General features: G+C 38.3%; 1 protein-coding gene across 6 annotated transcripts in view; it reads left to right on the top strand.

Annotated features, from left to right (window-relative positions):
- The window catches only part of LOC127977721 (spectrin beta chain, non-erythrocytic 4-like), a 90,196-nt gene that overhangs the window by 55,699 nt on the left and 12,797 nt on the right, over positions 1-21,700 (top strand). For 5 of the 6 annotated variants that reach the window (XR_008158293.1, XM_052582762.1, XM_052582764.1 and 2 more), the window contains exons 19-26: positions 4,600-4,746; positions 16,465-16,728; positions 18,402-18,626; positions 18,709-18,798; positions 18,870-19,148; positions 20,029-20,159; positions 20,360-20,564; positions 20,656-20,901. Coding sequence is in view for 5 of the 6 variants with exons in the window: in XM_052582762.1 (XP_052438722.1) it covers positions 4,600-4,746; positions 16,465-16,728; positions 18,402-18,626; positions 18,709-18,798; positions 18,870-19,148; positions 20,029-20,159; positions 20,360-20,564; positions 20,656-20,901 (1,587 nt within the window). In the remaining variant the exon portion in view is untranslated. Of the gene's footprint in view, positions 1-2,826; positions 3,464-4,599; positions 4,747-16,464; positions 16,729-18,401; positions 18,627-18,708; positions 18,799-18,869; positions 19,149-20,028; positions 20,160-20,359; positions 20,565-20,655; positions 20,902-21,700 lie in introns of those variants that run through there. The other variant, XM_052582763.1, reaches the window with a different exon arrangement.

Raw genomic sequence — 21,700 nt, 5'->3', positions numbered from 1 at the left:
TCTATCTATCTATCTATCTATCTATCTATCTTCATAGCAACACTCTAGCAACTATCCAAACCAACCTAGAAACCCCCCAGGGTATCCTAGCAACCTCATACCAAAATCTTAGAAACCACCCCGGGTACCCTAGCAACCACATAGCAACACCTTAGCAACCACTCAGGGTACCCTAGCAACCACATAGCAACACCCTAGCAACCATCCCAGATACCCTAGCAACCGCATAGCAACACCTTAGCAACCACTCAGGGTACCCTAGCAACCGCATAGCAACACCCTAGCAACCATCCCAGATACCCTAGCAACCGCATATCAACACCTTAGCAACCACTCAGGGTACCCTAGCAACCGCATAGCAACACCCTAGCAACCATCCCAGATACCCTAGCAACCGCATAGCAACACCTTAGCAACCACTCAGGGTACCCTAGCAACCGCATAGCAACACCCTAGCAACCATCCCAGGTAACCTAGCAACCGCATAGCAACACCTTAGCAACCACTCAGGGTACCCTAGCAACCGCATAGCAACACCCTAGCAACCATCCCAGGTACCCTAGCAACCGCATAGCAACACCCTAGCAACCACTCCGGGTACCCTAGCAACCACATAGCAACACCTTAGCAACCACTCCGGGTACCCTAGCAACTGCATAGCAATTATCAAACTGTTTAACTTAACTTAAAATTTAATTTTAAACTCTTTAAACTGGCCAGGCTTTCTCAAGCCAACTTAAAGTTTGTCTTGACGAACTTTTTTATCTAGTTTTAACTGTAGTGTTATTTGATATTACAGTTAGAGTTGAAAATATTTTGAACTGTGCTATATTACAACTTTATAAAACATATTATATATTGTTAAATGCATGACATACAAATTTTAATAGAATAACATTAAAATGCATTTTAGTTTTCCACATTTCAGGAAATTAAATTTAAAGATATACTTAAGTCGTTAAAAAGTACTCTCTGGAACTAACTGCATTTAATAGGAATTTAAACAATAATCCGAAAACATTAAACTGAGTTCACACATAAGTATATTCTTTTAAGTATATTATTTCCATAAAAGCATACTTACTGTAAGTGTATTTCTTTTTTTACAGTGAGAAACTGATTCATTAGGCTTACGATCTTTCAGCTTAGTCATGTTGTACAGAAGTCTTCCAGTACATGTGGCATTATGTTTGTGTCTTTAAATGACACTGAACAGCTGAGCATTGTGGGTAAATGCAGTGTGAAAGCAGTTGTACAGTAAGAGGCTCCCGGTGTGGCCCAAACCTACCAGTTTCTTTAGACTTTGCTTGTTCTTCCTTTCTCATGCTCAATTATTTAGCCGGTCTCCTCATCACTTATTCAGCTGAGAGAGTAGGAACTTCAGTAGTATGTGTGTGTGTGTGTGTGTGTGTGTGTGTGTGTGTGTGTGTGTGTGTGTGTGTGTGTGTGTGTTCAATGCAGGGCTGAGGACAGATCTCTGCCTTCTCTAAGAGCTGTCAAACATGTGTGGATAAGAACAAAATGATCAGAGATGGTCCAAGTGCTCTGAATCACATTCTCTTATGCAATGTGTTTAGAAAATCAAATAGCAGAAATACTTCCTATGCAAAGCCATGTTGTTTATAAACAGCATAGAGTGTATACTGTATGCAGACTTTCTGTGTATAGTGCATACAGCAGAAATAGTCAGTTATTTGACTGAATGAATGATAAACTATGTGGCACTTTTCTCATTTGCTCACAGTTGTTGTTCCTTTGTGATGTTTCCTGATCTGAAGTATCACGTTATTGTCTTAGTTTAAACATCTCTCTGGTGTTGGTGTTTGGTGTAGTTAACCATCAGTTTACTGGATAATTAATTCCCATGTTCCTGGATGGTCATTCACTCTTTCTTGGACTCACTCTTTGAGGAATAGCCATGATTTACCTAAAAGGTCACTTAGAGAGGTTAGACTTGTCCTAACGTATATGTGCACACTCTCAAAAATAAAGATTCATTAAGAACCTTTAACATTATTGGAACCTTTACATTCCATATGGTGTATATATATTTATATATATATATATATATATATATATATATATATATATATATATAAAATGTTCTTTGCACTAAAAAAAATTATAGAGGCCTGTTCCACTACAAAAAAAATGGTTATTACGACTTTCAATCACACTAATCAGACTTTTTTCACTCTTCTGTGTTGATATATCGTAATTCTGACTTTATTTTTCTCTGAATTTTGTTCTTTTGGTTCTACCATTTCCTGTCTGATTCACAATATTGACTTTATTTTTCACAGCTTCAAATTTATACAATTCTTACTTGTTCCTCAAAATTGTGAGTTTACATTCTGACTGTCTATTGCTAAATTTGTGTGAATTGTTAGGAAAAAGTGAGTGTTGTGCTGTTAAAAAATTACAATTTCCTTTTTTTTTTCTTTTTTTCTTTTTTTTTTTGCCTTTGGCAGAAACCAGCTTCCATACAAAAACAGAGCTTTTAAGAACTGATCACTAAAAGGTTATTTTGGGAAGGAAAAATGGTTCTTCTGTGGTATCGTTGTGAAACCTCTCTTTTCTCCTTTATTTTAAAGAGTACAGGTTGTGATCTGTCAGATCACTACTCGTTCCCTCATTTTTTGATCCTCTGTTTCTCTATAGCTTCACTGCGCCTCAGTCTCTCATTCGTATTCGATTAAAAAACCTAGTGTTGTCCTTGTGACGCCTGCAACTACGTAGGCTCCCCTCTCTCGATATGGTTTCCTCCCCCTCCCTCCTCGTCTCTCTCCCTTGCTTTCCGTCTGTCTGTCTCTCCGCATGCTTTTCTCTCATCGTGGATGCTGCAGCGGGAGAAACTGGGTCTTTCAGCTCCGCAGTATTGAGTCAAGCTTATATTAAAAAAACAGGAGGAGGAGAGGAAAAGAGATAGCACGGACTGAAAGAAGACTATATGGATTTGTTTGAGATGCAAGACTGCAAAAACGGGGTGAGAAGTGTGTCTGGATAACTCTGAGGAAGGGAGGGATAAAACGCTTCCCACATCCTCCCTCTTGACACTCTCCAACGCCCACTCCCTCTCCCTCTCTCTCTCTCTCTCTCTCTGTCCGTGGCTAGTGTTTGTACATCGATAATCACCACTGCTGAGCTCATTTCTCTCCTGGCTGTAACTCAGTCCGGCCTCCAGACAGCTAATATTCTGTACCTTTTTGGGGATTTTCTACTAAGATGCACAGCGCTTCTTGTATGCACTGGATTTTATTCTGTCATTTGAGGATTTAGTTTGGTCCAAAAATAGTGCTCGCTGAGTTCTCGGCACATGTCTTGAATATTTCATCCAGGGCTGTTTTTGGACTGTGCTTGCGTGTGTGTTCTGGCCAGAGATGTTTTGTGCTGCTCACCTGGGCTGCAGGTGAACATGTGGATTTGGGAACATGACTGACAGATTCTTCACAAACTGATTCAGGTGGTAGTTATAATAATATTTCAAATTAGGCTACTATTAGTTCACATATAATGTACTCATCAATTTTTTCCAATTATTATATTGCCATTTTTATATATTGCATCATGAAATATGTTTATGCATTTACTGAATGTGAAGTGTATATTTTAGGTAATGGTTCAACCTATTCTTCTTCTTATTATTTTATTTGTATTTATTTTTTTCAGTTCACCTAAATAGTTCTGCAGTGTGACTATAAATATATATATTTATATATATATATATATACTTTTTATTTATCACAAATAAACATAATAACTGTAAAATAATGAGAAAGAAAATAGTTTTTGATTGAGTAATGCATGTCGCACTGCTGTCACAGCACGACATTTACCTGACAACTACTATAAAATATAATAAAACAGATATAACAAGCTGTTGTTTGAAAAGGAAGAGGAACAATAAAGTGGTATTTTGTTTGTACATCGGAAACTTTCTTTGGGTCATTTTTGATCATCTTTAGTGACAGACTTTAGTGTAAAAGTAGTGTTTTACTACGGTTTTGTGTTATTTTCTATATGCAGTGTATCACAAATGTTATCGTTAATGATCTGTTGTAAGAAAAATCTTTTTAAAATATGTTAAAATATGTATATGAAGAATTCTTCGAAATGTAATGTGTTTTCAAGCAAAAGTTAAAAAATAATAATAATTTATAGAATTAAATATATTGTGGTGAAAGTAAAAAGTAATAAAATTTTTCATTACACATGCAAAGTTTTGTTAATAGCCTAATTTTTTTAACGTTTGTTTGTTTGTTTTTTACAATGCATTTTTGAGTCATGAATATCATGGTCTTCTTAATTCTGAAGGAGAGTCATTCATAGTTTTATGATATTCTTGATACATGACAAAAATGGCATATGCATATTGGTATGACACACAGATTCTGATACTAATATAATAATTAAATATTATTAAATCATTCAATGTAATATTCGTCATAGAAGATGTCTATGTTATGTATGCTCATGTCTTTTTTTTAAAGAAATGAATAGGTGTGAAAATCAGATCACAGACCACAGGATCACATGATTTTTGTTAGACATGAGTTTTGAGTGTGACTCCTAACGCCTGTGTTGATGTGTGTTTCACAGATTGGTGATTGGGTGGCAGAAAAGATGCTAATGGCTCGCGACACATCTCGCGACGAGACTCAGAAGCTTCATAAGAAGTGGCTAAAACACCAGACCTTCATGGCAGAACTTGCTCAGAACAAGGAGTGGCTGGACAAGATGGAGAAAGTAAGTTCTCGGGGTTATGCTGTGCTCACTATCTTTGCTAAAAGTAGTTCATAATCTTAGATAATTAAGATAATTAAGTGTGTGCAAATGCTCGGTGCCATTCTTCACTTGGCTTGAAAAACGCTGTTAGGCACCTTGAAATGAAAACAGCACTCAGCTGAAAGTCTTTCTCTGTTGACTCATATTCCATTATAGTCAACGGCTCGTGTGAAACAGAGCCGGTAATCAGAGATGGCATGGCATTTAACAAGGGCAAATCTGCTTAGTGTATCATTTACATTTAGTGGTGCACACACACTTTCACTATTGTTTTGTATAGTAATTATTGTTAGTCATATTTATTGGATTATACACATTATCTTCTGAAGCCAGCCACTAAATGTGATGTTGTTGAATGCTGTTGTTGTTGTGTGTTTGATGTATTCTGGATATGCCAGGATTTTCTACATTAATGAAGGTGAACTGTATTTTGGGGTCAGTAAGTGTGAGATACCTGGAACTAATTAGACGTCTTTACTCATACTAGTTTGAATATGTGTATGAATCTGACAGGACAGATAATATGGGTGTGCGACAGGGTCAGCGAAAAACAAAAAGGATACATTTTTAGATGTTATATTTATATGTATATTTTCTGGGTTAAATCAGAGTTTATTCATTGTAATACAGAGTTTGAACTGATCTACAGAAATTATTTACATTTATTAAAGATTAGTTCATCAAAAAAAAATAACATTTGCTATCCAAGGTGTGAGTTTGTGGAAACAGATTTGGAGAAAGTGTGCATTACATGGCTTGCTCACCAATGGATGCTCTGCAGTGAATGGGTGCCGTCAGAATGAGAGTCCAAACAGCTGATTAAAACATCACAATCATCCACAAGTAATCCACACCACTACAGTCCATCAGATAATGTCTTGTGAAGTGAAAACCTCTATAATCCATCAAGACGTTTTAACTTTTAAACATAGCTTTTGACCACAACATGACTCCATAATCCATAAATAAATGCCCACTCCTGTTGTCCTCTGACATCAAAATCCACCAACATATTTGTTTAGAGCTGTTTTGACTTGTAAATGGTGCTTGATCTGTTCATATTTTCCTTCTGAATCATACAAGAAGATCTCTTATTGTAGGTGAAAGCAATGTATTGAACATTTTGAAGTCGTAATGATGGATTTGTTTCTTACAAACACACAGCTTTGCACTTCACAAGCCACTAACTGATGGACTGGAGTGCTGTGGATTACTTGTGGATTATTGTAATGTTTCTATCAGATGTTTGGACTCTCATTCTGACGGCACCCATTCACTGCAGAGCATCCATTGGTGAGCAAGTGATGGAAAGCTACACTTCTCCAAATGAAGAAACAAACTCATCTACATCTCGGATGGCCTGAGGGTTAGTATACTTAAACAGATTTTCATTTTTGAGTGAACTATTCCTTTAATACCTATTTTTGTAACTGAAGCCTAAATTAAAGTCGCTATTAATATCTGGCCTAGCAAGACAACTCCAAAATGAATGACACAAAGTAATCACAAAATTCAAGTTGCTTATACAAGCTGCTTGCTTGATATTACCAGCATAATCATCACGGATATTATGTAAAAGCTTGATAGCGCATGATAGCATGTGAGAACTGTGTGTGTGTGTGTGTGTGTGTGTGTGTGTGCAGATTTCTCTTGACCTAGTATTTCCTGTAGACAGCTGAATCCTGAGGCCTATTTCATTTCTCTGTCATATAACCTTAAACTAGTTACCAGGAATAGAAATATGCTGAACTGTGCTAGCTACATATTTATAACAGCGCCCTGGATTCATGTACCGCGCTCTTATTTTCTGCTGAATTTGGCCCATTCGGACGTCTTTGCCTTGCTGTACCTGCTACATAAATGCTTTACACATTCACTGTGTTCACAGGTGTATTCACAAGGGACAAATCAATCTTTAGTTTGGACAGTTTTTGTTTCTTTTTAAAGCCCCAAAGTTACTTGTTCAGCAAACCCGAATTTTTATTTTCTCTGGTCAGTCACATCCAGTGTCTTAGTTTAATAATTCATCGCTGCACTTTAGCCAAAAATGTTGCCGATTCACCAACATGTATAATATACACTTGGATAAATAATTTTATCTGCCATGCAAAAAAATGTACTTTGACATGCTACACGCTGTTTTAGAATTAAAATGTCATTGCTCATGTGCATCTCTTAATCTCTTGTGACAGGCTTTATTTAAATATGTGGTCAGAAATGACTTACCAGTAGTTTGCTTAGTAAGAGAAAAAAAACAGCTTGCTTACCATTTATGTATCCCTATATATAAAATAGGGTTTGTCCGTAATTTAAGCATTTTACCGGGAGGTAATTTTGAAGGGCATCAATTGCAAAGCAAACTGCCAAAGCAGTATGTTCGTTACATGCTCATATAGTAAGAGCTTCTGTTCATTAATCTCTATTTTCCAGTAAAAGGCGTTATGCAGCATCTCACCTCATGGACACATGCGTTAGAATTACAACATGCTGTATTGACTAGTTCTGATCCAATGTCAGTCACCCAGCGGCTGTCAGATGGAGCAGTCTTGCCAAATCAAGTGAAGGGAAGGGGAATATGTTTCTGTTGCTAGATGCTGCTTTCCTCACCCCCCACCCCCAGCCCAACCCCAGTTCTCCCATGTGTGAAGGTCATTTGTGCTGCCTCCTCTTCACACATCCATGTGCTGTATACAGCTCACAGGAAGTGATGAGATGCACTTCCAGGTCAGAATGAACTGTGAACAGCCAGCTTCTTTGGCAATGAATGTTTGTGGCTTACTCTCCTTGTGAAGAGTGTCAGTGATTGTCCTCTGAACCACTGTCAGATCAGCAGTCTTCCTCATGATTGTGTAGCCTAGTGAACCAAACTGAGGCTATGTCTACATTAATCCGGATTTTTTTGTTTTAAAATGTTCTACGTCCACACTAACATTTTTAAGCATTTTATAAAAGTGTCTCACCCACACTGAAACATCAGAAAACGTTAAATTTGCTTAAAAAAGCTCACTGCAGATGATACACAAATACTTCAAATACGTCCATGTAAAGTAACTGAATTGATCAATTATTTCCTCTTACAGCACCCAAAAAATAAATAAAATAATGTACACATTTGTATGTGATATTATGTATAACTAAAGCTAAAGTGGAAAAAAAAAATATTATTTATGAACATTTTAACCATCAGAATCTACAAATTAAAAACATAATCACACAAAGATACTGTATATTTTTACTGTCCAATTTGGTAACACTTTAAGATTAACTTGGTATAGTGTAATTTTACAAACAGGCACTGAGAAAGAATAATTAGTAACTATAGGTACTTACTATAAGGTTAGGATTAGGGTTTAATGTAGGATTAGTTGCTTGTAATTATACATAAATTTAATGTTATTATAGTAAGTGCATGTAATGTGCAACTACATCACTCTAAAATAAAGTGTTATCCAAATAGTTTTCTTGGCCCCTCATAAGTTTTTAATCCATCTTCAATTTATCCTTCTTCATTTTTTATAATTGTCCTTAAATTATGGTTTTCATCCTTAAAGGACTTTTTGATATTAGCATAATATCTCCTGCCAAAACAATGTTTCCTGGAGGGTATTTATTATGTTTTGCGCCTCTGGGCCCGGGGAAACTAATTCCCAGAGCAATATGGTACCTGACCAGTTCAATATTGTGTGTCATTGGTTCCTTGTGTGTTCACATGCACGTGATCTCCTGCATATTAATTACAAATGTTTTAATAGTCAGATTTTAGTTTGCTGCCATCTTGAAAGGACATGCAAAGTCACAGAGACAATATTCCTTTGATGAAACTTCAAGAGTCCTACATTGTGACTCATTAGTAGAGCTGTAGTCAAGTCCGGCTTTGTCGAGTCCAAGTCAAGTCCAAGTCCAGGACTAGTCGAGACCGAGTCAAGACCGAGTCCAAAGAGGTTCGAGTCCAAGTCAAGTCCAAGTCCAAAAGTTTCGAGTCCAAGTCCAAGACCGAGTCCAAATGAAAGAAAAAAGGGTCCTCTTCAAGACCACATACTTAACTACTGATAATGTTTGTGATGCGAGAGAAAGCATATCTCCTATTCTAAGAAAATCATTTTACATTATTATTTGTAATGATCAAAAAGCATGTGCAAAGTAACAACTCTGTAGGACAGGGGTCTCCAAACTACATCCTGGATGGCCAATGTCCTGAAAAGTTTAGCTCCAACTGGCCTTAACACACCTGGAAGATTAGTGTGTCTAGTAAGAGCTTGATTAGCTGCTTCAAGTGTGTATAATTAGGGTCGAAGCTAACAGGGGCGTTAAACAAGATCCTGGGCCCCATGCACAGGCAGTCCTGATGGGCCCCCATGGCCCCCACCCATGAAAAGATCCAGGTAAAAAATATATATTTCAGATTCATACTTTTCAAGGGCCCTCTCTTCCTTTGGGGCCCTGGTAATGAGTACTGGTTTTACCCCCAGTCCGACCCTGGGAGCTAAACTTGGATAAACAAACAAAGTTTGGAACTGTAAGGTCAAATAATTTTTATGTACTTTATTTTTTGTTGACATTATATCTGTGGTCAAAAATGTATATGACTATGCCTAATTGGCACAGTGCACAGACACACGCAAAGCTCGGGATATGACAAATGTGCGCAGCAAGGCTAGAAGGGATCCGTTTGGCTCTACTGGCCATGCGCACATAAATACAGCGAAATTTTTGTCATACTGTGGTTGTGCTTGCATAGACTAGTCGAGCTCTGTCGGAAACAATCGACTACTCCAGCATGCATTAACCATAATGCATACAAAGTGCAAGTACGACGTGAATTTTAGAATTACAATATTGCGTGGAGCTGTTACTATATGACCTTATCTATGTTGCATGTAAAAATAAAATATGTAATGTAATAATTAGGGTTGTGCCTGAAGCCGAATACCTTATTCGGAATGGCACGGATAATGGCTTAAAAAACGAATAACGGACAAGGAATAATTCTTACTGAATACTCGCTGAAGCTGACACAGTCTGGTGTTTGCTAGATAACAGGTGAGCCAGGGGATCAGCGCCAGAAGTGAATGAATGTAAACTTTATGAGTGAAAAGAGCACAAATCAAACACCGCATTGTTGTCGCCTCTCTGTTTATCTCTCAGAAATCAGAGCGTTGCAAGAGTAATTTTACCTACAATAATACATCATAGCTACACGTTATATTATTTATATATATTTAAAAGGCAAATATTGAAAGCTTAGGCTTCCATGATACTAATGAATGGAATAAGCACAGCGCGCTCACCAATCAAACAGACGCGCTGCGCGTCTCAGTCTCTCAAAAACCAAATCAGTTCTCTCTCAAGAGTAGGCTAATGATCAGCTTAGATACGGATACATTGTCTACTTGTCCTACATGTTTGCATATTTACCTTTTGCTGGTTTGCGCGACACACACATCTGTTTAGTGAAGTTCATTAACATCAAGACTCGCTCAAAGTGTTCTGCGTAATGAGAATGTGTGCATTGAATGGATTCAGTCGTGTTCAAATGATCACTAAACGTTTGTCATGACATCTCTCTGCTTGCATGATAAATATTATTTTAGAAATTAATAATTATTTCAGTTTAACACGACATACTTGTTCAGTGATAACTACGAAAAAATATATAAAAAGTCATAACAGTCTTATCAATTAACTGTACGATGTTGTATCCGAATGCAGATAGGAAAATTTTTGTGATTGTTACAGATACAAATACTGGCTGTTATATGAAAATGTAAATATGTAATGTCATATATAAAGTTTTTAAAATTTACATATGTAATTGTTGCATAAGGCTCTACATTAATACGCGTTTATTGATTAAAAAAAAGGCTATCTAGGTGTAGACGTAAATAAAACACAATCTAACAGGTAGAAAATTAAATTAGAAACATCTAAACTTTTCAGGTCGCAGTAAGTGCACCGCTGGTCATGCACATCTTTTCCCGGAACAATACTGAAAGCTAAGGCAAGATGGAGAAACAGATGATCATAGTTGTACAAGGATAGCCATTTTTTAAATGAATCTATTAGCAGAGCTACTGCAAGTGATTTTAAGTGCTGGAATTCCATTTATTCTTTGCTGAAACTTCTGCATCATCATGGAGAGCGGGTCATGGTTGCCCAGCAACAGCAGACGCCACTGGAGCGCAAGCGCAGGCTACAGAGTGCTTTGGAAATAAGGAGAGCGGCGCGCCTAGCGTTTTCCACACGTTTTCAGTCGCGACATCATGCAAAGGTGGTTTTGTTTTGAAGGAGAAATTTTTTATTTTATTTTTTTGCTGGACTCGGTCGAGACCAACTAGAAGACTTGGCGAGTCCAATGGCCAAGTCCGAGACAAGTCCGAGTGCAAATTCAACGAGTCCGAGACAAGTCCGAGACGACAGAAAAATGTCTCGAGTCCGGACTCGAGTCCAAGACCGGACTCGAGTACTACAGCCCTACTCATTAGACACTCAGACACAAATTATCCGTCTTATTCCTCCCACCAACCACCTCTCCCACACTCACTCTTCTCTCAAGTGTACACTCTTTAGTGTTTTATCATCGCCACAGCATGAGGACGCTGAAGCCAACGATGTGACTGTGAGCGCACGCAGTGCATGTTGGGAGCTCAGGCCAGATTCCTGAGGAGGCACAGAGAACGAGAGGCTGTCATCAAGAGAGAGATGTTACGTAAAGCCCCTCGCAGCACCATGTTTAACCCAGTTCTGCTGTGTGAACCCGCTCTACTGCACACTGCACTGGCCAAAATGCATAAAAAGTTTTTAGTTTTTTTGTGTTCTCATCTCATCTTCAGGACAATAGAGCAATAAATATCCGTAGATAATGATACACAGCTAATGTAACCTTTAGAGATCACTTGTCCTATTTCCCAGCTTTCTTCTCACATCAAAAAAGACTTAGCAGCAGCTGCTGCAATGTGACATGCACGACTGGGACAGACTCCCATTAGATTGCACATAATGCAGCATCAGAGAAAGACACTAATAATGTGGAAACCACTGTTACATGCCTCCATGCAGTATTCAAATCAGTTTGGCTGATTGACAAGTACTAATAAAATAAATAATTAGTTTTAATGCAGTATTAATAATTTAATTTCATTATGTATGTCAGTGTGAGCTAAATCATATGTTTGGCCATTACAGTCATCATTCTAGGTTAACCTCTAATTTACATATTCGGGACTCATTCGGTCGGGACTCATAAATGTGAAACATTGCTAATTTCAGAGTGTAAACCGTATTAATCGAGTTTTTAAAAATTCAAAGGGTTAATTTTTCAATATATTATGTCATTATAATTTAACTGGATAACATGTGCTGTACATGCACTGCAAAAAAAACAAAACAAAAAAAAAACATTCATCCAAGTTGTAAATAAAACAAAGAAAATTGTGCTGCATTCACATTGTACAAGAAAAATATTATTTCAGTCTTGCAGTACTTCAACTTGTCTTTTACTTCAAAAGGTTTAATTTGCTACTTGCTGTTTCTATGTAATTATTTGAAATTTACCACAAAATCCTACACAATTTCTTTCTCACTTCATAACTACATGATCCTGCTTTGTTTTTTCACTTGCTTTAGATAGCCTGTGATGTCACCGTTTGGCTGCCGGTGTGTGTGTGTGTGTGTGTGTGTGTGTGTGGGAAGCAGCCGGTCTGATTCCTGTGCTCATGGGCATCATTTCCATGGTCACTGTATCGCTGTACCAACCCCCTTCCCATCAGCCAGTGCTGACAGAAAGGATGAGTTATAATGGTTGGCTGTGTTGGGGGAGGGACACTGCATGTGTACTGTATGTATGTGCATGTGTGTTTAGGACCCCGTGGTCTGTGTGGAGATCAGGTGAGGGAGGGCCATTGTGTGTGTGTGTGTGTGTGTGAGAGAGAGAGAGAGGTGTGCCAGTTTAGTCTGTGCTCGTGCCAGGTTCTGTAGACCTGTCTGTCATGCATTCAAATACAAAACGTTCGCCAAAAACATCTATTGCACAAGAGTATTTGGTGAACAAACAATGAAACAGAAAAAATATAAAATAGGTATTTTACATATAAATAGGTTTTTACATTTTCCACAGAAGATTTGAGTGGTTGTTTTCCATGCAAAAGTTTGTGTCTATTGTGTTAGGGTGTTTGCAGGTCATTGTTATGTGGTTGGTAAGAGGTTTGGATTTTTTAAAAGCTAATTTTTTTATGTTGTTATGCAGTTGCTAGAACATTCTGATTGGTTACAAGGTGGGAGTTACATGCAAACTCTTAATAATTAGGATCAAACCCCTAAAACTATGAGCACTACTCTTGCGTAAAAGAAGTACACTTTAGCACATTTAGAGTACTGTTAAAATATATATATAATAAAAATATAAATAATATACTGTTAAAATATATACAGTTCTTAAAAGGGTTAGTTCACCCCAAAATTAAAATTCTGTCATTAATTACTCACCCTCATGTCGATCCAATCCAGTAAGACCTATGGAACACAAATTAAGATATTTTTGATGAAAGCTTTCTGACCCTCCATAGACAGCAATGCAACTGAAATGTCCGATGCATACATGTGCATTCCTCTGCTCATAAACAAGCCCTGCAGCTGATGATGCACAATGGATACGAATTGTTGAAAAGTCATTATTTCTCTTTGTGCACAAAAAGTATTATCATAGCTTCAAAAAATTACAGTTGAACCACTGATGTCACATGGACTATTTAACTAAGTCCTTACTACATTCCTGGCAACATTTGTGTCGATCTATGCAGGGTCAGAAAGCTCTTGGATTTCATCAAAAATATCTTAAGTTAACAAATATCTTAAGTTAACAGGCAATTAATGACAGAATGTTTATTTTTGGTTGAACTATCTCTTTAAGTATGCAAATGTGAAACGTTGCTAATGATACATTTAAATATCTATTCATTTCTGTTGAAACTTGTATGTCAAGTATTTAAATATTTTTTGCAATTAAAAATTAAAATTAAAAATGTGTACAGTAAAAATTAAAATATGTGTACAGTACTTGAATGAATGATGCATTTATATAGTGCTTTATTGTGTATTGCTGTACACCCAAAGTGCTGTACAATCATGTGGGGGTCTCTCCTCAACCACCAAAAGTGTGCAGCATCAACCTGGATGATGCGCCATAGCCATAGACTTTATTACAAAGTGCACTTTTAAAATTGTAAGTGTGTACTCTTTAAGTACTCTAAAGTGGTATTTTAAGTAATATTATATTATCAGCACGTAGAGTTCTTTAAAAAAATATACTTAACGATCTGAAGTACACCACAAGCCACGTTCAGTACAATTAAGCGCACTTCTTTTTCCCAAATATAGTAATAGTGAAAGTAGCTAATAGCTTTAAATCTATGCACTGTTTATATAGTTCAAACTTTTTAATCTAAATGCAGATGCACAGATGAGTGTCTGAGGAACAATAATATTTCAGCAGTTTCATAATCAGTGTGCGTCTCTGAAGAAGCATCTGCTCTCGTCGTTAGATCAGCGTTCTCTGTCCTGAGCTGATCTGAAGTGACGCAGGTGCAGTTTTCTTTTAGGTAAGCTGGAGACCAGACACGGCCAACTGTACTCATGTGAATCACAGTCCTCAGCACACTGTTACACCGAGCTGTGATCACTGTGAGCTGATAATGACTAGTTCATCAGATCTAGCCAGTGCTTATGTTCGTTCACTGCTAAAAGTGATAGGTAAAATTGATAGCCTGAATGCACTGTAAGTCGCTTTGGATAAAAGCATCTGCTAAATGCATAAATTTTATTTAATTAAATTTTAATTTTAAAAGGAGAGATGGAGGATGTTGGAACCACGGCCACCAATGCTGTTGTTGTTTCCATATTGGAGCATGTCGGCTTTTATACGCTTAATAATAATAATTCCTTACATTTGTATAGCGCTTTTCTAGGCACTCAAAGCGTTCACATTGTCAGGGGGTATCTCCTCATCCACCTCCATGTTTAGTGTTGAGAAGTCTTATACATTATACTCAAACAAGTGATTCCAGTCTTTCAGTTTAATTGAACTGGCTAAAAAAAGATATTTTGATTCAGTTCAAGTCATGACTCCATGACACCAGTTCATTTACAGTAATTTTAAAAAATGTGTGTATGTATATAGTATGTATATATAGTATACACTTATTTTGTGTTGAACAGCATAGCAAAGCAAAAATTAAAAGTAATTTTAAGTGTAGTGTGTTATTCAATATCACTTTTAAAGACAATATATTTAAAATGTCCTAAATTTCAGCTTTGGGCCCTATTTTAACGATCTAAACGCAAAGTTTAAAGCACACGGTGCAGGTGCACTCGGGGCGTGTCCAAATCCACTTTTTAACAACGTAAAAACAGTCTGTGCACCGAGGTGCATTTTTGGAATGGGTTGTCCCTATTCCCTTAATAAGTAATGGGCGTAACGTTCAATAAACCAATCAGAGTGTCATCTCCCATTCCCTTTAAGAGTGAGATGCACTCGCGCAAGGTGAATCTCTATTTACATGCCAGAATTTATTGACAGAAAAGCTGAATGCTTCTCAAGCGAAGAAACAGATCTGCTCGTGCGCAAAGTTAAAGCACGCCAGCAAATCATCTACGGGACAAGCAGGAATCCATCACTGCTTCCCGAGGTGAAGAAGGCGTGGGATGAAGTAGAATTTCATTCATCATTATAAGTAGTAATAGGCTGAATTGCAAATAGGTAGGATAATTCTAATACACTATCCATCATTACACTTTTATGTTTATGTAGCCTACACAATAATATTCTTTTACACTATAATCCTTTTGTTTTTAATATTTGCCATGTTTGTGTGATGTGCATCCCTGTGTGTAATAAGCAAAGTCAACGCGCACTGTGGACCCGCCCAGAGGCGCATTTTCTACCAACGCGCTCTCTTTAAATAACAAACAAATATTGGGCCATTGACTTTAGACTTTAGACCAGGTTTGAGTTGGTCTATGGCGCAGTCTATTTTCAGCTATAGCAAAAAAATATAGCAATGTGCCAGCAATGCGCCTGAACACACCTCTTTTTTTCAGACCAGCACACCCATGGGTGCACAAATGGGCACAAATGGATTTACTAATTAAATGATGTGGAGCTGGACGGGAAAATGTCAATGGCGCCAGACTGAAACTAGCAAACACACTTGTGCTGCGCTACGCCTTGCATCGCTTTGCGCCGGGTGTATGATAGGGCCCTTTATCATTAGAAATGTGTAATTAGAAATATGTTTAAATGCAGGACATAAAAGTTTGTTTTTTTCATTACTTAAATATTACAGCTTTATATGTAATTTTTATAATTGAAGTAAAAAAGCACTGTAAACCTCGACTAATTACATACAATATACATTTAAACTATAATTATAATGGAATTATAAATAGCATGCAAATAAGCATCTGAAAACATATCCAGCTTACACTTAGAAATAAATTTTTCCATAATAAACATTAACAATATTCTAAAGTGCACTTTAAAAAAAAAAAATCCCAGTGTTTGGGAATCCTATCTGGAAGCTGTCATTTATTTTTGCAGTTCCATTTTGTGCCACTAGTGGGACAGAAACGGTCAGTTTTCACCATTGAATACTGATGGTTTTCTCTGTGTATTATGGGTTTTCTCAGGAGGGCCAGAGGTTAATGCAGGAGAAGCCCGAGATGAGCGCGCTGGTGAAGAAGAAGCTGGAGGAGATCCGTGAGTGCTGGCAGGATCTGGAGAGCACCACACAAGCCAAAGCCCGGCAGCTGTTCGAGGCCAACCGAGCCGACCTGCTGGTACAGAACTACTCCAGTCTGGACCAGCGACTAGAGCAGCTCGAGGGACATCTGGCACACGTGGACTACGGCCAGGACCTGACCACTGTCAACAAGCAGCTGAAGAAACTACAGGTCTTTACTCTTATTTCACAGACACAAGTATCAGCAGCTTTCAGTCTCACGAGTTTAGAAATGCTATGTGCGACAAGATGATGTTTCCTCCAGATCCTGCTTTCATTTTTGATCTGTCAGATTGCTGGTTTCCAACATGCGTTTAATTTGCTCTTTATTTCTTTCCTGTGCTGAAGACTTTAATTTTATTTTCCACTGCTGCATTTACTGGTAATATGAGCCTCATCACTGTCCACCGTATGAGTGTGATTCATGTTGCTGGTGTGGCTCTCCTCTCTGACAGCATGCCATGGCTCTCAGCTGATCTGAGTTCAGTTTCAGCTCTGTCCCCATGTCACTCCATCCTCATCACCATCAGCGGTATTGTATCATCTTCATTTCGATTTCTTGATTTGCACATGCCCTCTCTCTTCCTTTCAGTTTGTTTTTATGTTCTTTAAATTCCCATCTGTTTTCACCAGAATATATTTCATAAGTACACCATAGGTAGCGGTCAATGCTATGTGTGTGTGTATGGGAGTGTGTGGTTTTTATTGTGCTATGTTTCCTGTCCTTTTATACATCAGCATATTTCAAACACTTTGCCTTCAGTAGCATTTACTGTAGTTGAAAATGTAAAAATGTTTTTAGGTGTGCCAGAGAAAATGAAACATTTCAATTCAATGAATTGCTGCGTCTCATTTCAGAATGAAAATAGCATTAGTGTGTTTGTAATAGTTGGTCACATGTTTGAATCCCATTACTGTAATTACAGTAGCCCTTGATATAAGAGTTTGGATTGGTCATTGGTTCACGTCACTGTCTTAATCTATGTAACATCTGAGCCGAATGGGTTACTGCATCTGGATCTTTTCAAACACTACCCATTCAAAAGTTTGGTTTTTGGTATTTAGGCTGCATTTATTTGATAAAAAATACAGTAATATTGTGAAATATTATTACAATTTTAAATAGCAGTTTTCTATTTTAATATATTTTTAATTAGTATTTGTTTATTTAAATGTAAAATTTTGAGCAACATTAGTCTTCAGTGTCACATGATAAGAAATCATTAATAATCTGCACATTTGCCACTGAAAGAAACATTTAAAATACATTGTTGAAATAGTTTACTATTTTTGAAACTGTGATACTTTATTCTAAAGATTATTTGATGAATGTAACGTTCAGTGGAACAGAATTTATTTGAAATAGAAATGTTTGCTAAATTATGTCTTCATAAATGTTTTTACAGTCACTTTTAATAAATGTAATGCATCCTTGCTGAAGTATTAAATTATTCCTAAAACATCTTGCTGACACCAGACTTTTGAATGTTAGTGTATGTCCTGATATCTTTGCTATCAAATCTAGTGTCCTTCGCCATTTTTAAGGAATGACAAGCACAATTTTAAGCATTGTTTTGGAAGTTTGAAAGTTTTATGATGATGTCATAACTCACTTCCTGTCTCCTTTGGTCTCTCTGGTGTTCTTCCTCTCCTCTTTCCCACTATCTATACTGTCGTCATTTTTAACCGTGCTCCACTGTGCTGAACTGTGTATCTCTCCATCCTTCTCTCTTTGACGTCCACTTCGTTCTCTTGTCCTTCCTTCCTGTTCTACACTTCAATCGACCTTCTTCATTGATACTCTTTTGCTCATTCATCATGTTCCCTCCACTTCACCTCTAACAGACGATGGAGTGTCAGATGGAGGAGTGGTATAAAGAGGTCGGAGAGCTGCAGGCTCAGGCGGCCTCCATCCCTCAGCAGGGGCAGGTGATGGGAAAGGTGTCTGAGAGACAAGCCGGAGTGGAAACACGAATTGTGCGACTGATTGAGCCGCTGAAAGAGAGACGTCGTATCCTGCTGGCCTCTAAAGAAGTGCACCAAGTGGGCCGTGACCTCGAAGATGAAATTGTGAGTTTAGCAGCCTCATTATAACTATTAGCTTTAATATATTTTGACATGCGCAACATGTTGTGAATGTGTTTGCCTGCAGTTGTGGATACAAGAGCGTCTCCCCGTGGCCACTTCTCAAGAACATGGCACAAGTTTACAAGCTGTTCAGCAACTCATGAAGAAGAATCAAGTAAGACAGCATCAAAAACTCTACTGAGCAGAGCTCTCAAGACTCTGTTTCTCATGGTCATCTCCTCTCAGAGTCTGCAGAGAGAGCTTCAAGGTCATCGTGGACGTGTGGAGGATGTTCTGGAGAGAGCAGGTGTGATCGCGTCTATCCGCAGTCCAGAAGCAGACAGCATCAGGGCCGGCATGGAGCAGCTCCTTCAGCTGTGGGAGGCGCTGTGGAGCGAGACCGAGCAGCGGCAGCTCCGGCTGGATGTCATGTACCAGGCGCAGCAGTACGACTTTGATGCAGGAGAGGTGGAGGCCTGGCTGAGCGAGCAGGAACTGCACATGATGAATGAGGAGACGGGAAAGGTAGGAGAAGAGAACAGACCAGTCATGTGGGGGTGGGAAACACCAAACAGCCATACTAAATAATAAGCAATAACTCTAATCAACAAAATGTTAGCTTTCTGGCTCGTATATATACACACACATACATTATATATGGTATATAAAGTACAGACATCTCAAACATTTTACAGTTTATGTAGGCGAGAGATCAGGGCAGGTGGCAGACAGACAGAGTTGAGAGAAGGCAATCTGAGTCGGGGCAGGCAGAGAACAATCAGGGAATCAAGAAACAGTCCAAGGTCAGTACACTAGAAAACAAACACAGGTAATAACACTCAGAAAAGACAGCCGGGGCAAATCAAAGCTTTGCAGTGATTGAGCGTTTGGTGACTGCTTATATGTGTGGGCATGTTTTTGTGACATATCAGGACACAACTCTGTATAATGACATGGGTATGACACAGGTAGGAGACTTATGAGGACATAACCCATGTCCCCTTTTTTCAAAATGCTTATAAATCATACAGAAGTTACCTACTGTAAATATATTAAAACTTAATTTTTGATTAGTAATATGCATTGCTAAGAACTTCATTTGGACAACTTTAAAGGTGATTTTCTCAATATTTAGATTTTTTTCCACCATCAGATTCCAGATTTTCAAATAGCTGTTTCTCAGCCTAATATTGTGCTATCCTAACAAACCTTACATCAATGGAAATCCTATTTATTCAACTTGTATGTGATGCATTAACCTGGTTTTGTTGTCCAGGGTCACAAATCACAAAAATCTTTATTGTTTGAGACCTGTGTAAACCTGTCGTTTTCCGGGATGCTGCAGTGTTATAGATAATGACATTGGAGCTGTGTGTATCTGAGCTGTGTCCCTCTCTCGCTTAAGGATGAAGCCAGTACTCTGCAGCTGCTGAAGAAACAGCTGGCACTAGAGCAGACCATAGAGGACTATGCCGAGACCATCGGGATGCTTTCTCAGCAGTGCAGACAGCTGCTGGAGCTCGGACATCCAGACTGGTAAATGTGCAGCAGTACTCACTGATTCAATCAAATATACAAACACACAACAATCTTTTGCTCATCTAGTTTCACTTTTGTGCAATCGCAGATGCCATTCTTTGTACTCCAGTGATAACACTTTTCAGGAGTAATAGATTTCACTGATTTCTTTTCCTCTGAATGACTTCTAAGTATGTGTGTGTGTGCTTGTGCCTCAGTGAGCAGATCAGTAAGCATCAGTCTCAGATCGACAGGCTGTACGTGTCTCTGAAGGACCTGGCGCAGGAGAAGAAGTCTCGTCTGGAGCAGCAGTACTGGCTCTATCAGCTCAACAGGGAGGTGGATGAACTTGAGCAGTGGATCGCAGAGAGGGAGGTCATCGCCAGCTCCACTGAACTCGGACAAGACTTTGAGCATGTGTCGGTCAGTTGACTCAGCTATTCCATATTTATCTGCCCCTAAACATGATCAGCTGTAGCTCTTGTAATTCTAACACTGTAAACCTGATCCTCAGATTCTGCAGGAGAAATATACGGAGTTTGCATCGGAGACTGGGAGCCTGGGGCAGGAGAGGGTCACTGCTGTTAACCAGATGGTCGATGAGCTCATAGATTACGGGCATGCGGATGCAGCCACCATCGCTGAATGGAAGGATGGGGTGAACGAGGCCTGGGCGGATCTGCTGGAGCTGATGGAGACGCGAGGACAGATGCTCGCTGCTTCACACCAGTTACACAAGTTCTTCTCTGACTGCCAAGAGGTATGAAGGAGGAAACGCATTACATCTGATTAAGTCGTCTAAACTGAGTGTTTTGCCAAGGCCATCATAATTATTACTAGTATACTTCACTATCACTGTCAATATTGCTCAAGTGGTTTTCTTCAAATGCTTGTTTATTAAACTATCTGTTTAAATGACATGCATCCATCCAAGCAACCATATAGGACTGAATTAAGCCAGAATTTTTCAAAAAAAGTTGCCACCCTGTTGAAAAATCCAGCATATGCTGATTAGGTATGTTTTGAAGAATGGCTGCTGGTTTGAGTTGGTTTAAGCTGGTCCTAAGCTGGTCCTGAGCAGGAGCTAGTTGCTTAGGACCAACACATGACCAGCTAAAGACCAGCTTAAGCCAGTAACAACCAGCAGCTATGCTTCAAAACATACCTAACCAGCATATGCTGTGTTTTTTTTTTCAACAGAGCAGCCAATACCAGCATTTATTATTATCGTCACAAAATGTTCATGGCCACCAGAATATTTTGTTTTATGAATATCTGAATCTGCAAGTACATGTCAGAAGGAAGAACAGAGCCTCTGCTTTTAAATGAAATGTTTTATTCTAGCTTCATGCATTTTCTCTTTATCGATACTTGAATGTGGGAAAGTTTCCTAAAACTCTTCTGGAGTAGATCTCAACTTTTCCAACAATGTTACATGGGCAGTGTACTTGATATTATTGGTTGAATAAAAATCCTAGCTTTCTTTAATGCCCTGGCAAGCTTTTTATATATATATATTTTCTTTTATTACTGTGATATCTGTGGGATAATGCTGAGGC

The sequence above is a fragment of the Carassius gibelio genome, chromosome B18 (assembly GCF_023724105.1).
Source record: "Carassius gibelio isolate Cgi1373 ecotype wild population from Czech Republic chromosome B18, carGib1.2-hapl.c, whole genome shotgun sequence".
Classification (NCBI taxonomy): Eukaryota; Metazoa; Chordata; class Actinopteri; order Cypriniformes; family Cyprinidae; genus Carassius; species Carassius gibelio.
The sequence above is the reverse complement of the archived record's forward strand: the minus strand, read 5'-3'. Positions and strand labels throughout refer to the sequence as shown.